This window comes from Sinohyriopsis cumingii, chromosome 8 (assembly GCF_028554795.1).
Source record: "Sinohyriopsis cumingii isolate HCF-2022 chromosome 8, ASM2855479v2, whole genome shotgun sequence".
In the NCBI taxonomy this organism is placed as follows: domain Eukaryota; kingdom Metazoa; phylum Mollusca; class Bivalvia; order Unionida; family Unionidae; genus Sinohyriopsis; species Sinohyriopsis cumingii.
In genome coordinates, this window is record NC_142968.1 from 105,216,837 (window position 1) to 105,234,180 (window position 17,344).

General features: G+C 35.4%; 1 protein-coding gene across 1 annotated transcript in view; it reads right to left on the minus strand.

The window, feature by feature from the left end:
• Positions 1-10,050, minus strand: part of LOC149794299 (NADH-ubiquinone oxidoreductase 49 kDa subunit-like) — a 43,025-nt gene extending 32,975 nt beyond the window's left edge. The window contains exons 1-5 of the mRNA XM_089968456.1: positions 9,896-10,050; positions 3,785-3,897; positions 2,638-2,747; positions 583-663; positions 242-362 (exon numbers count right to left, since the gene is read on the minus strand). Coding sequence (XP_089824582.1) covers positions 242-362; positions 583-663; positions 2,638-2,747; positions 3,785-3,897; positions 9,896-9,996 — 526 coding nt within the window. The 5' untranslated portion in view covers positions 9,997-10,050. The remainder of the gene's footprint in view (positions 1-241; positions 363-582; positions 664-2,637; positions 2,748-3,784; positions 3,898-9,895) is intronic.
• Between the last annotated feature and the right edge of the window lie 7,294 nt (positions 10,051-17,344).

The following is a 17,344-nucleotide window of genomic DNA, read 5'->3' on the forward strand; positions in this document are numbered from 1 at the left end:
TTTGTGATAAAAATCAAATTTTAAGGGTTTCTGAAGTTTTCTGTCATACTGAGAACTCTAAGAGTCTAACAGGTGTCAAGATTGATAAAAATACATAAAATGTTTATTTTATGCCAAATGTACATCAAATTTTATAGCACAGTCTCTACAAAATAAACATAATGGCTTTGTAAGAAACTAAAAATCATAGGGATATCCTGTAATCATCTTTGGGGACCACTGGCTAAGGATGTAAACTTACTTCTGATCCATTTTGCTCTATCAGGAATATCAATATTCAGAAGCTTTTCCACAGCCAAAGAGTATGCCTGCTCATTACACATCATGGACACATAGTCCAACCTGTCAAAGTAGGGGAGAGCCTGGAAGAAAGGAATAGGAATAAAGAATACAGTTCTCCTTAATGATGCTGTATAGGGCAGACATAAAACTGACCCACCTTGTAAGTGAAGTTTATAATGGGATATATTCCAACAACTCTCCGTTGTAAGAAAGTAAAAGAATCCAGTGTGCATTGTATTGCTTTAAGATTTTTCTACCAAGGAAATGAGAGAAAAATAGAAAATCAGTATCAACAGTTACCTGTGTATAAGTCTTGTATTCAATCAGTTTCTCTGTAGCTCGGTGCAAGAGTCCAATATGAGGATCACATCGAACCACAGTCTAAAACAAAAGAGACAACAATTTTAACTATGCACTGAATAAAAATAATAAACACATTTTCTAGGTTTGACAATTAGACTTATTATACAGTAAAACCTGTCACAGGCTGCCATTTGTTGAGGGGAAATGATCCATGACAGGTGGTTGTTTAAAAGTTGATTCCTATAATAATTTGGTATAAGAAGCCTTTATAAATTGACCCTTTATGATAATTGCTAAATAAAGATTACCTTAAATACAAGTTTGACTTAACTGGCAATCCTTGCAATAAAATGCCAGTGTAGTCATGGACTGAATATGTGTATGTGTGATTTGGATTTTTAACATAGCTTTAACAATTTTTCAGTCATATTGCTACAATGTCTGCTGTGTGGCAGTTTATAGTTATGTCTTGCACTGGGGTATCGTGCCAGACAGATATGAAGCATCATGTCCCACCCAGTCACATTATCCTGACAACAGGTCGACCAGTCCTAACACTAACCTCTTAATGCTGAGCATATAGCGAGGCTGCAGTTAGTAACATTTTGTAAGTCTTTGTATGACTCAGCCAGGGTTTGAACCCGTGACCTCCTGCATCCAAGGCAGACACTCTAACCACTAGACCACTGAAGCGGTTGTCATGGACTGAATAAAAATTGCAACAACTGGATCAAAAAGGTGAGCAAGGGCCCTAACTCTAACAAAAGTCAGGCAGGCGATTAATTAACTGAGGTCTTGTTCTGGAAATTTTGGATTCTTCTTGCATAAGCAGCTGGTTTTACTTTATTTTTAGTAATCTGTGAAGCAGAAGCTGATAGGATATTGAAAGGAGTGATTGCTATAAACACAGTGTCATTTTATTTACAGATTTGTATTAGAAAAAAAGACAAAAATGATCTTGATAAAACTCGTACATTCAAATCTTCAGATTAAGCTCAACCAAGTGTATTTCAAGAAAAAAAAAAAATGGAAATAATTTACTGACACTCTAATTGCAAATACACATAATGCATGTAACTGACAGCAGCAAAGTGCACCTAAAGGATGTGAAATCTATTTTTTTTCTTCATTAAGTAGAAGAAAATTTGAAGACCATTGTGAATATTTATCAATAAGCACAAATCATATATTATGTATGAAGTCTCTAGCTTTAAATGATGTATATGCAGCAGTTGTATGATGTCTTGTATGACCTAGATGGGCAGGATCAATTAATTCACACCTTTTCTTAAAAAATCAAGACAGTTATTATTCCATGACTAGAATTCTTTGTTAATTCCCAATACTTACCAGCTTGGAGATCGTAAAACAGAATTAACCAGGATCTCAATAGTAGCCAATCAAAATTATCATTTCAGAAGTTATTTCCTTTTTTACGATTTACAAAAAGTTTTAACTACAATCAGCCTTATGATTTTTAGGCTTGTCTAGGTTAATGGCAGATGTCAGGAATTTCCTTGTCCAGTCTAGCAGATCAGCATATTACTGCCTTTTCTTAAAAAATGTTGGGATGAAACTTAGGGGTTCATATATTGGATGCTATTACAATTACAGCACAGCTATAATTTCACATCATATTTAATTTTTCTCCAGTTCTAAATTACAGCAATATCTCTTCAACTAAAAGTCAAGAAGTATTGTCTATACTCATATATAAGTCGCATACAACTACAAACTGCATAATGCACTGGCAGATGTAGGTCTATGCACTTTGTTAAGACTTATCAGTAGAGCAAACAATACAGACCTTGATTTGCAGGTTCATTATGTGACAGCCGATCAGTGTCTATGTTGTTTGAGTACTAATACACGAGTACATACGGTACCATGTTTTTCCTTTATCATACGATTCTGTGTACTGTGTATTACATGGATTGAGATCTGCTGGAGTATTATGTGATAGCAGATCTGAGTCTATGGTATTTATGCTTGAATGCACTTTATAGTCGTGGATAAATATGACAGAAACAGAATCAATTAAATGTTTCACACCTCTCCGTCCAGGGTCAAAACCAATCGCAGCACTCCATGAGCTGCTGGATGTTGTGGACCAAAATTCAGTGTGATATTCTTCACTTCCTTCTCCCTGATAATGGCCTTCTCTGAAAAAAAGTTAACAGATCTTTTGCAACAAGAGCTGCAGTGCAAATTGGCAACTTAAATTACAAACTTGAACAAAGTTAAAGTTTAACATAAGCTGCTTTTTAAAACTGGAGTTGTGCTCTTATTATAAAATGTAAATGAAATTGCACAAACAGTTCAATTTCCGCAGTTGCCAACACTGCAACAGTTGTAAGGAGAAGGCAGATGTTGTTACCAAACTATCCTGTCACATTTATGAGTTCAGAATCAGCTCATCTGGCTGATATCTGCCAAGAGTTTAATGCAACTGTTTACAAAGCAATGGGTTGGTAGGATGCTGTCAAATTTATTGAAATTATGTCCTGTAATTTTTTAATGTCTTCTAAAGGTGTTTCTATCCTTAATAAGATTAGCAGATCAATGTGTTTGTGTGATTTGGATTCTTAACAATTTTTCAGTCATATCACTGCGATGTCTGCATTGTGACAGTTTACAGTGATAATAACCTCTTAACGCTGATCACCAAAGCAAGGCAGATGTTAGTACCATTCTTTTAAGTCTTTGGCATAACTTGGCCAGGGTTTGAACCCACCACCTGCCACATCCAGTGCCTGATATAGGATGTGCTTACAGTTTGACCAATACCACTGCAAACTTTGGTTTGGATACCAGTACTTAAAATTAAATTAGTTTGCATAGTCTAAATGAATTTGAAGAGAAAAAAAACCTGCTAATCAAGAGCTCCATTTTACCACAGAATCTTAAAACTGATGCAACTGTCAGTCAAGACAGGAAACCTTATCATGTCTGGATATGAACATTTACGACAATAGTATATTTTTTTACAAATGTTTTTATTAAACTCAGCAACTGATACACAAGATACAATACTTTCATAAACCTGAACACAAAATCTTAATCAATTTTTGTCATTGCTACCAAATGTGACATCACTGTCTCGTTATTAACAAATGAGAAGATGACACAAAAAATCATTATGTAACATCATCATTCCATTTTTTTTTAAAAGAATGTTAAGAAATAAGTATCAACCTACCATTATAGGGCTGTGCAACCAACTGAACATCTTTACCAAGCAATTCTGGGTACATAACTACCCCTTTGATGCTGTCAAAGTAATCTTTGTCAGGATACCACTTCTTGGCTCCTCTGTAAATAGAATTTTTAGAACATCATGATCACTTTCTCTTTCATCACGTATGAAATATGCATATATCTCTATGAAAGCATAAAAGTATTTAAAAATCATTTTTATAGCACTTTCAGCTGGAAAGTCACTTTACTGATGTACCTTGTAGTACCTGATGCACACTGCTATACAATAACTAATTGCAGACTCTAAATTTATAATCACTGAACTTGATAATTGATGCAAAAATTATACAGGATTTAAACAAAGTAATTTTCTGCTTCTTGGATACCTTTATTACCTTGGAGTCAGCCACATTCAACCTATATATAATACAATGGACTTGCACCATTTTGGTATTTAGTTGTTTAACTATGAGTCCTTGAACATTATGACACCCCAACATGACTTCAGCTTCATCAGTACCTAGGCCAAATAAAGATGAAAGTCATATTTGGTATAAGGCCTCTTTCACTTAAAAAGTCACAAAGAACACTTCTGATACCTTCAGCAGTACAGCTAAAAAGAAAATATTTTGCTTCTAAACAAACATCATGCTTTGTCAATATACATCACGTCATTTTGAAGAGATTTTTAAATTTTATCAAATATTTCAGTTTCCAGCAATAATTTCTGGTTTAGTATAGTACTCAGGAGTATTATTAGCTATGATGCAGTCATTTTGCTTTTTGCAGCGCCACCAACAGATTTGTATTTTGTATTGTTTTTAATGCAATTTTAATAATTTTGAGTCATACTGCTATCATGTCTGCAGTGTGGCAGTTTATATTTATGTCCACCAGAGGTCATCATGCTGCAGACATGTAGCAACATGTCCCACCCAGTCACATTATCCTGACACCAGGCCGACCAGTCCTAACACTAACCTCTTAATGCTGAATGCCAAGCAAGGCAGCTGCTAGTACCATTTTTATAAATCCTTGGTATGACTTGGCTGGGGTTCAAACCCATGAATGACTTGGCTGGGGTTCAAACCCATGACCTCCTGCCCCAAAGCACATGTTCTAACCACTTATGCCTACAGACTGGTCCTTCAACAAGAGATAAATATTAGCTGCGATGACATTCTTTGACATATATGCACTACAAAATATCTAAAAGATTTTGCACATCAATTTTAAAGGAATTCTCCTGTGCAGGTCTTGAAGTGTGATAGCAAGTAAAGTTTTTTTCTCAACCTTTCAACATGAAATTTTGATTCTTGGTGATGAATCAATATTGAGTTTCTATAGTTTGTAAATCCAGTCATAAAGGGAACTGACTTACCTGTTTATGTGTCATGTCATCAAACTTTAAGCTTGACTTGTATTTCAACCATGAATAAGAAAATCACTTATTAATGAAAACCCCAAACCATTTGTGTTCTCATAATCAGAATCATCAGATTCAATGTTTAATGATTCTGAATCATTTATTTCTGATAAGCTAGAAGACAAAGTAAACACATCAGTTTGCTTTGTGCCATCATTATTTTGGTTTCATTACCTGATGAAAATCTTGACTGGTATTTAATAATATGCATATATGAGTAGAATGATGAATTCTTTGTAGACAAATACAATAAAATAACAGTCTATGATTATGTATAAGGTTACCAGTAAACATTTACATGAATTAGAAAACTCAAGCATCTAACAACCTGAACTGGTGCACAATGAACATCATTAAAAAAAATCCCATAGACAAATGATGACATATGATGTACTATTCGGATGCAAAGGATTCTGATTCAGGTGGAACAACTTTTGTTTTTATCAGTGATGCAGGATATCTCCATCTGGGAAAATACTGCTGAATGTATATAACATAATACCGGTACCTTTTGATATAACAAATTTATTTTAGCACTTTTCTTACATGCCATGTGATTCAGTTTTATGGATTCTCTATATAAGTTTGTGGCAGCAATGCTTACAGTTCTAACTGCCGGTCCCTAGTCTTGTTTTGACTCCAATCTGATTAAAATAAAATATCTACTGTCCTATGTGAAGATCTGACAGTGACCAGTTAGGTGTCAACATTTTGGTGACCTATGTCATTAGCATAATTGCTAATTTTATCAGCCAATCATATGAAGTCTTAAACCTTACCAATTGGTAGACTGAGCAGAGTGGTTGAAGAGGATCAGTATGTGTTTAGTGATTTGATTCACTCTCAGATATCTGAAAGCGGCATTTCCTTTGGGGAAATAACATGCAATTAAAAGCCAGAGACAACTGTAAAGCACTTCTGCATAATTGTTGGCATTCATGTGACCATCTATGATCTGTTACTGAAAATGTGGTGATGTATGGAACTGTTGTAGCTGTGTGGGGTGGGCGACAGCCACACTGGGGAATTTGATGGTAGAGCAAATAAACAAACTTCTAGGTTACATATTTAATTCAAATTTAAAAGCTCCCTCTAACAATTTCTGCTTCTGTGTATATATATATATATATATATATATATATATATATATATATCAATCAGCCTAGCAGACTTCACAGGAGACATATCATATTTCTATAACTGGCTTGATTGTTTCTGGTACACAGATCTGTGTTTCCTACATTAAACTAAACATTTGATACCTCACTAATGTGTTGTCTAGAAGCTGATTTGAAAACATATAAATGATTATAATATATCTGATCAGATGCACGCTCACTTTCAACCTCTTCCTCAAAATATAAATGTTAAACAAATGTAGTTTAAGTCTAAGGGTTGGAAAAGATTGTCAGAGTTCAAGTATAAAATATATATTTCTTTAAAATCTATATATAAGATACTCTTGCTAATTAAAGAAACTTAATCTACTATCTTTGTCCCTAGTATCATCAGCATTTTCAAAATCTAAAACTAATTGTAAGTCCTGTCAATAATCATTTAATTAATTTGCATAAACACAAATGCCTGTTTTCACTTACACAGACCATAGAAAATGTGTTGATCAATTGATCATTTTAGCTATGCTGATATTTACAATGACAGCATTTAATGGCTAAAAAGGCCTCCAGATGTACATGTTGTCATTATAAGAGTACATCAAGAAAGAAGAAGGAGCAACAGATGGGCAGACATGCCTCGATTTCAAGGTCATATGCACTACTGATTCAGCTACACTAGGAAATGAATAAGAACATGAAAGCTGAAGTTGTTCACTTGACGTACTCTTATAATGACCACATGTACATCGGTGGGTCTTTCTGCCTCTGAATTTATTGTAAATATCAGCACGTTTTTCCACCATTCAGGAGCTAGTCTAAGTCTTTGAACTTGGCCAGCTACTGCATCATGTTTTTGCCAATGTCATCAAGGTATGTCTGTACTTGAAATCTGGATAAGTATTTGGGGGTTAAAAGGCAAATTGACAAAGACTGTAATGAGATTCAGAAGAGTGCAAAGTTTCTAAAACTAATAGTTTAGATGGAATAGTAACCAAGTGTGTTTTGCCTGGCTTTGTGTTTGGAATAAGGCCTTACCTTGAATTGACAAAAGTACATCAACTATGTACAAATAATCCCATACATTCTCTTGTCTTTTTCTCCACTGGATACAAATAATCCCATACATTCTCTTGTCTTTTTCTCCACTGGATACAACCTGTTGATATGCCAATCAAACTCTTTTGCGACTTTGGCAAAGATTTCTTTAGCCTTCCTTTTTGTCACCACTGACAATTTTTTGGCTCAATGTGCAATCGTTTCTTTTCCTTCTCAATGACAGACTTTTTCCTTTCAAGCTGGTGCTTGTACTGCGACAGGCAGTGCGCATATTCTGACAGAGGGCTACATCTGTTCTCTCATTCAAGAAATCTTTCTTCTTATAGTAATTAACTGCACTTTTTCCAGATGCCTTCTGAGCTTCAATGTTTCGGCATGCAGCTTCTTTTGCGGGCGCTGTTCCAAACTCTTTCAACTGCGATTACCATAATTCAGATCTTTCTTGCAGAGGTCACAAAATACCAATCCTCTAGCAGTTTTCTTATAAACTGACTAACTAAATTTCCCTCAACTTTTTGTTCCAGCCATTCCCATTTCCATACATCTTTTAAACCTTTATCTAAACTTTCTGTGTCATAGTCTCTCTCAACAACTTGGAATGCCATGTTTTGCAAGCATGCTTCTTCTTTCCATTGCCATCAGTTTCCATAACACGAAGATTCATTAGATGAGTGTAAACTTTTGACCAATCAGAATACTCTTTATGAGAGTCGTGCACTAATATATGGAATTAATAATTTACAAGGGTCATCGCGGAAGGGGACCAGGCAGACCGTTTTTTTAAAAACCGGATCAAAGATGATATAAAAAACAGACTATATTTTAAAAAATCTGATTCAAGTCAGGAGAAAAGTGGAACTCCGATTTAAAACAGATAAATCATGTCTGTCTATTAGTAGTTTTACACCATATAAGCGGGAATTTCCTTTAAAAATGAGGTCAACTGTCAAAGTGAAACAAAATGGCAATATTCATGTATTCTGACTACGATTCCAATGAAAGTCTTGAAGGATTTGAAAATGATGACATTGCAAATTACATTGCCTTTAATGACCTGATTAAAGATGAAAGATCAAACATTAGTATAAGTCCTGTTTTGACACCGGATATTTCAAGGTTTATCTGAACATGAGGATGAAACGTGTAGTGTAAGCCTTAATCTAATTAGCTTTGAAATATCACTTGACAGTAAAAGTTATCAGATATTCCACACTGGACTAAAATTGATACACACCAACAGCTGGTTTATGTTATACATTCACTAGGGTTTAAGTTCCATGGGAAATATACCCTCAGGGCAGTATTTACTCCCCTTCCAAGCTGTATTGATGTCTTGTATTTCAAAAATAGTATAGAACGTCTTCTGCAGTTATTCTTTAATAACAAATAACATTACAAAACGCATGATGATCTTTTCTGGTTGGAATATGTGGGACCATTACATGTGGACAACTTTACATTAGATTCAGGGCAACTTTTAATTTAGACGCAAAAACAAGGTAGACAGATTTATTATTTTACAGTTTTTTTTCCCTGAAGAAATATTTAAGTTGTGCAAAATAGTGGTGAGAAAAGCCAGTAAAAACCATTGACCCACGGGAAGCTACCGTCAAGTTCTCTAACATACCCACATTGTCTGAGCTCCAGACTTAAACCCACATGGACTGAGGTGAGATGCCAGTGAAAGGTAAAGTCTAGTGCTTTATACCACTTGACCCCAGCCATATGAATAGTCTTGGCCTTAAAAATTAATACATGTATAAGAATGATAGTTTTCTGATAAGGACTTAACACATTTGTTATTTCGTAGTTCACCAATTAAACATCAAGGAAACAAACTTTTTACATTTACCGGTACTCATTTTTGGAAATGTGAACATGCACAAGACATTTACAATTTTTAAAATTATTTTTTTGTCATCTGTCTAATGTTAATACAAAAATTATATACTGTATACATAAGTTTTAAATGCAAAATATAAGCTTGTAAAACTAGGGTTACCATATTTGAACTTTCAAAACAGAGGACACTCTGAAGAGAGAGTGACTCTACATCAGTACAGTATATGTATAGAGATTTAGGTACCAAAAAGTAGGATATATCTGGGAACGAAAGAGGATGTATGGACACCCCAGAAAACTAGTCCTACATGTAAGACATAGCACATTTTGATTTTGTTGAGGTGCTCACAACATAAATATCAGCGTCGGGTCTTACAGGTAGGACTACCCAGAAAACCTGACTGACAGGTCTCAATACAACAAAAATTCTGTCTCATCCTAGTCATACAACGTAAGACACATCATCCGATATTTTTGTTCGGGTGTGCGGGGTGATAGCACTAAAACAAAAACAATATGTGCTCTGTCTTACATTGTAAGACTATACTGTATAGTCTCAGCCAAGTGTGGAGGGCAAGGTCAATTCAAACAACTTGTTTAACAAGACCTCCAGTTGCATGTGGTATGTATGTTATATAAAAGCTTGTAACTAAGCTACAATTGTACATACCTAACAAAGTAAAGTGTCTGGCCATTTTTTAATGCTGGCGATTTCAAAATGAGCCTGGCAGTCGGAGAAAGCTTTCGTAAGAGATTTCCCAAGGACGCCATTTTGGCAGCCTTCTCCGTCTACAACGTCGACAAGAACTCCGAGACCGAATCGGTCACGTCTGTTGGCTCCTCAATGCAGAAAGCAAGTAAGCAAGAGACAATGAAAGATTTGTTAATTATGAAATGTTTAAATATTTAGATTCTCCTTGTAATAATAAAATTAACGTTACATATTACTCAGCCATAGGTTTATACTTTTTCATTTCATAATTACATTTGCATTAATATGGTTTTCTATTCCTCCCTGGAAAAAAAGTATTTCATTTACATTTTATTCTTTCTTTCCTTCACCCGTTTCACTCATTTGATCATTATTCTTTGGATATACAATTTTACTTATTTTATCTTTAACTGTCTTCAGATCAATAAGGACTTTAAAATTAAAGTTTGCTATAAGGATAATATTTCTCTGTTAAAACAACAGCAACAACAAAAATCATTCAATAAGGGAACAACATACTGCTTTTAACATGAATTGTTAAATCTTTTTCTACTTTTTTACCAGTTTTATCCATTTTCTGGTTTGGAGAAATTTACTACATGCATGATTGTCATGTTTGCCAAAATCAATTCAATAAAGGCATGAAATGATCAAAGATATTTAAATATATGCACAAAAATTAAAGTTAAATTATAAATAAAAGGGAAAATGCCAGCATTAACATGGACATGTAGGATACATGAAAAAGTTACATATTTAAATATTCCAATTTCAAAAATAGTTCCAGGTTAGTATAAACTTATTTTATTTATAATTTACATTTAATGAAGATAACTTTAAAATTTTGCCATCATAACCAATTTTTACATTTTAAGTAAATAACATATCTATATCTTTTGCAAAACTGACTAATGCTACATTGGAGATGCTTTCCAGGAAACAAGTAGTTTAAAGTGAGATTTATATTAGATGTGACTTATCAGTAGTCTCAGATTTAAATGGAATGGTGCTCAATAACCCAACAGGAAAACTAGGCAATTCCCCATGACATGCAGTCTCGTATATTCTAATCGTGTTTCTTCTAAGATCCCATCCCATCCTGGATAAGAACCTGTACATATGTGCTTGAAGGAGGTACAAAGATGACAACGTTTCAGAGATATTTGCAATATGGAAGCATAAAATAATTTAAGGTTAATGTGCATATCATTTAGATTTTCTGCCAATTTTTATAGTCAATGCAACAGTAACCAGTCAACATATATTTTGTGTTATACCTTCATTTATATTAAACATATCCAATGGACATTTACACTATAAACATAACAGGACATTCCTTTATCATGCTAACCTTTCAACAGGAGTAGTTAACAAATACTTAACAAATAATAATTTTCTGATGACTTACTGACATGGACTTTTTGGGCAGAAAAACTAATCACAATAACAGTGAAATTCAATAATTATCCAGTCTAAATTAACATGACTGTAGAATCACTTTTGGTCCCAATTAAAGCAAGTACATCTACAGCTCAGGATCTGTCAACAAAATACTGATGGAGTTTGCCAAATACACAAACAACCTTGTCAACTTTGAAAATTTGGTCCAGACACTATCTTGATATAATGAATACAAGAGAAGTCATACATATTATTAGGGATAATTCACTGTTGAAGCAATTTATTTCAGATAAGGAACAAGTCAAACAAGTGGCCTGTGTGGTCTGAGAATGTCCTTTTTAATGATGTCCACCAGATAGCCTAATGCAAGAGGAAAAAAATACCAGAGAAATTTTGGTCAGTGGAGTGACTTCTGTAGAACTTTTTTCCAGTGCTGTACGTTGACTACAAAGCAAGTTTCACCATTTTTGGGATCTTTGTCCATATTTGATGGTAGATTTGCATCATTTGCCCCATGTTGAAGGTCTTTGTGCCAGGATGCTTTCAGTCAACGTTAGTAAAATTCTAATCAGCAGTTGATTTTGAGAAAGTTGTGCATTGTGTTGTTCTGTTTTCAGCCACCATCATTTGACAGAATCAGAATCATTTGCATACATTTCAATGGTCTTCAAGAGGAGATGATCTCTTTGGCAAAATTATTGTTGAGCAGATTTTGAAAAAAATATATTTAAGGTAAGTTCTTTTCTTAGCAAATGCAGCTGATGTGGATTAGTTATACAAACTCAATAAGCTTTCCATGTTTGTATGCTTTCCGTCAAAGGTGGTCAAATTCTGTCAAGTGTTTTTCAAAAGCTGTTTGAAGGTTTTTGTACTTATAGTTGTTGTTGTTGTTGTTGTAGGGTTTAACGCCATTTTTCAGCACACGATAGGCTATACATGGCGGTCAGTATTAATGGTGGAGGAAGAACCCAGGAAAACCCCGGAAAGAACCACCGACCCACGAGAAGCTACTGGCAAGCTTTCTCACATACCCACGTTGGCTGAATCCGAGACTCGAACCCACACAGACAGAGGTGAGATGGCAGTGATCCGTAACGGACAGCGCTTTAGACCACTCGGCCACTCAGGGCCCCCTGTACTTATAGTAAATGGTGGCTATATCTGATAGCAGATTGACGTCATTTGTATAAATTAGAATGACCTTAATGCCATGCTGTTTTACTGACAAATTGTGACCTATGATTTTTAAGAAGTCGGTTAAAGGTTTTCTATTTTTAGTAACAGTCAAAATATCTTTACCTTTTTTTGGACTGAATTCTTTATTATTCCTGTAATAGGTTGACCGCTGGGTCGGGAAACACCAACCCAAGGTCACCTTACAATAAAAATATTTGTTGTTATCAATTAATCTAGGGACAATAAATAACGAACATAAAAAGGAAAAAAAACAAAAAAACACACACAAGTATGCACCATGCATATTGCAAGCAATCTCATTTGACACAAATTAGATAAGCTAACACAAGTAACAGCATATAGATGTGATATAGACTCACAATATAATAGTATTAGTCCTGTTTCCACATTTAATAAGTTACAAGTGCATGGTTGAGGCCCCTTTTTGAAGAAACTGGTCCTCTCTTTTGTTTAACTTAGCAGCATATTTTTCAATGTTCTTATGCACTTCAACTATTTGCTTAAAAGCATAAATACATGTAGAAGGATTTTGTATGTTGAATCTGCAAGTGTAAATAGTTAGCTAAAATAAGCAAGAGATTACACCAAATGTCCAATTGTTCACTTCCTACAAATATTTATTTTTGGACAAATAGACAATATTTGGACAAGCTGCAAAAAGTTTACTAAAAGAGTACCAAAACTTGGAAGTAATATTGCAGTCATATAACAGATGTTCAATACTTTCATCCTCACTCTTACTTACAGAAAGTGCTTATGTCGTCTTCTAATATGTTAATTCTTGTCAAAATGTTATTAGTGAAAAATTGTCTATGAATTAAAAGAGATCAAATTTGTATCATTAGTACAAGGTTTTGCCCAGCTATAAATCTTAGACACTCTTCACTAATTATATTTTCATTCAATAATTGCATCCACGTTTCTTGATTAGCATTGTGTTGTCTCTTTACCTTTATTAAAATATTGTAAACAAATTTAAACGAGTTTTGTTTTTGCAAGTTCATTATTTTATCCTCATGCATATCAAACCTGTTGTGAGCTAAATGTTTTTTGTTTGCATCTTTACAAGATTTTGTTATTTTGGATATTAATGAAAGGTTTTTCAAAAAAAATTCACATCCAGGTTTTCGTTTTATCATTTCAATAGGTATTAAATTACTGTGATCATCACCTAAATCATTAAGAATTTCAATGCTGGCATCTTTCCAGGATTTGTATTGATGGAACTTTCAAGGTGGAACAAAATTTAAAAACTCAGGGATAAATACTCATTTGGGTTTTGCAGAAATTCTTTCTAATTAAATAGTGCCAAAATTACATCTCTCCAAAAACTTTTTAATGAGCATAAAAATTTATTCTAATTTTCCCCTCCCTAAATTCTAAATATCCTTTATATCTCTAAATATAGTTGTATTGACTTAGTTTTTCCATGTTCCATCCTCTTTTTCCAGTAATCTTTTAGCCCATTTTATCTTAATATACATAATGAATGAAAATATGTGTATCATATACAATCCTCCCTCGTTCTCCGGGCAACTAGAATATCAGGTTTAATTCTCTCTACTTTTTCACCCCACGCAAACTTAAATAAATAAGGTACAATTTAGCTTCAGTTCTTGCTGGTGAATTTTGAAGTGCTGAAAAAAGATGTATGAATATGGGCAGAACAAGAGTTCTTACAACAATTACTTTACCACAGCCACCAAGTCTGACAGCACATTAACATTATTTATGTAAATTGCAAAGGTCTTTTATGCAAGGATGCTTTCTGATAAATTTGGTTAGTTTGTTATGTGGTTTTTAAGAAATGTTGTAACGGTTCTTCTATTTACAGTAACAGTAGTAGTGAAGGGGGTTAGATTAGCCTCAATGGAAATTAGCATTAAAAACACCCTTGGGTCAGATTAGCCTCAATGGAAATTTAACATGGAGAAAAATCGTGGGTCAGATTAGCCTCAATGGAAATTTAACATGGAGAAAAAATCGTGGGTCAGATTAGCCTCAATGGAAATTTAACATGGGAATAAATTGTGGGTTAATATACGTACAAGGGGAATGGAACATGGGATTTTTTTTAAAAAAAATTTTTTTTTAAAAAAAAGGGGCAGGCAATTGAAAGGCTATCTCTTTTCGAGAAATATGGGGGCCCTGAAAAGGGCCTTTGGGTTTATGTTAATGTATTCATTAACATAAAGGGCACCACATTGGTCTTCTTCTTGTCCTTAGGCTGCGTCTCACTGTTGGTCCGTAAATCAGCACTCTTTTCAGGCATCCTTGTCTTTCAACGTAGATCCTACGTATCCACAGGCTGGTGTTTGTCCTGTGGACAACGGTCCACTTGGATCGGACATACATGAGCAAGTCTGTCCGAAACATCATGGAAGACACAAGGGTGGATGACTCAACTGTGGTCCACATCTTGAAGCGACGAGAACAGGTGAATCAATGCAGTGAACTGCGCTTATTTATAGGCAGAGGTAGGATTGAAACGGATTGAGTTCATTCACCAATCCGAACACGCGTTACAAAATTCAGTCAGCCCGCATCCAATCCGAAGAGAGCAGTCTGTCACGTCACGTAGTCTATATAGATTCGCTAGCGCTTGTGTGCAGTCAATCTATGCGACAGTGATTCAACATGACGGAAACTCAGAAAACGATCCAATGGGGTGCACCAACAGGGGAGACCGCCCAAGGGAACCCGGACTTACTTTCAGAAGAGGTGAATTGGGATTTTGTGGATTTTCTCTCCTCGCAAGAATTTGTTCCGGAACCTTCGTTACCTTCTTCATTACCGCAAGTGGAGAATTTTAGACAGAGACAGAAAGAAGAATTGGAGAAATTTATACAACGACAAAAGGAAGCGGAACAAGCTTTTCTCCTACAGCAGCAAGAAGAAGAAGAAGAGGTAAGAAAAAAACAACAGCAACAGCAGCAAGAAGAAGTAGCAGCAAAGAAACAAGAGGGTGAAAATCAAACGGTCACGGTACTGTTGGACATTTTAGCGGAGTTAAGAAGTCTGAAACAAATGTATCAGACTTCTTTATTACGACCAAAGAGAATACGACCTTCCCGAGCTAAACACGTCAACCCTGTGACTAAGCCTACCGTACCACCCTTAGTGATTTCAACCCAATCATCATCAACATTACGCAGTTCAGAAGTAGGCCTTGGCCGTGGCAAAGGCATAAGGCAGTTAAAGTTGATTGCTTAAAATCACCCCTACACCATAAAGAAAAAAGGCCCTTTTCAGGGCCAGCCATATTTCTCGAAAAGAGATAGCCTTTCAATTTGCCAATAACTCAAAGAAAATATTAAACAGCCCATTTTTACCCTTATAGTACGTGTCTGTGTATGAGTGCGTGAGTGTACGTTCTTATTTTAAAATCAAAACTCAAAGACACTTACCTTTTATCATTAATTTATTCTTTTATCCATTGTTACAATCCAATTCACAATATAACACTTTAATTAAAAGTTCATTGATTTCTTCTTTTCTCCTTGTTTAGTCTCTCTGTTTTTTGAATTTCTTCACCGTCACACTCTTTTCCGCTTCTTCTTCTTCCTCCTCTCTTTCTTCCCTTCTTCTTTTTTTCTCCTGTTTCTTTTTCTTCACCTGTCTTCTTTCTTCCTCAGAAGAATCCCTCTCTTCCTCTGAAGAATCCCTCTCTTCCTCTGAAGAATCCCTCTCTTCTTCTGAAGAATTTCTCTTTTCTTCTGATTCCTCTTGTTTCTTTCTGGGGCAATCTGGAGACCAATGTCCTTTTTCTTGACAATAATAACAGGTATCTTTACTTCTGTCTTTTTTAGGCCCTGTTTTTTTTTCTTTTTTGACGGTCTGGACACTCTGAAGACCAATGCCCTTTCTTCTGACAGATATAGCAAGTATCTTGACTTTTATCTCGAAAGGAAGGAGAGTAGTCCGTAGGCTGGTCTGAAGAGAATTTTCTAATGACCCCTCGCAAAGCTCTGACGAAACGTTCGATTTGGTTAGTCTCTTCCATCGTTGTGCTCGGCTTGAGAGTGAAATGAATAGTGAAAGGACAAGACACACACCCTTTTATATACGCTGGTCTGCCATGACTATAAATTAGTTTATGGTGTTTACACTTGAGTCATTTGACGTTTTGCACTCAAGATGAAACGATCCCATTCATTCGAAAAGAAAGAAGAAGAAAGTAAGAGGCAGAAACGTGATCTATCGCCTCGAACCAGGGCTGAAATCTTGGCACAAATTCATGCCAGTGATTTTGAAGAGGACATGAGTGAACCAGAATTTGAAACCTCTAAACCAAGTTCACCACCCTTAGAAAATTTAGAACCACGGCTTACAAATACACGGTGAAGTTTAAAGATTTCAAGGCTGAAGTGCCGTTAGAGAAAGCAGAAGTGTTCATCACTGGGGTGTGGGATCTTTGCTCACTGCACTCAAGTGACAATGTCAACCCAAAGAAGACGATCGCTTGAGACTTTCCATACAACACGACGGTTTGAAATCCCCTGTTTGGATCGAGTTTAGCACCCCTGCAGAATTGACCGCTTCCAAAGTCATGGACAAGATTCAACACGTACAACAATCTAATGATCAGTTTGACATCACCGATGGTAAAGCCACACTGGACATGACCCACGTCTCTCCTCCTCAAGGGACTTGATGCAAAAAGATGTTATTGGTGAACGACCTTCGCAGCACCAAAAAGAGTCTCGTCCAAATTAACAACCCTCAAGACCAGATGTGCTTAGCCCGAGCCATCGTGGTGGGACGAACCTATGCCAACAAGAACGACACGGCAGAATGGAAAAGAGCCTG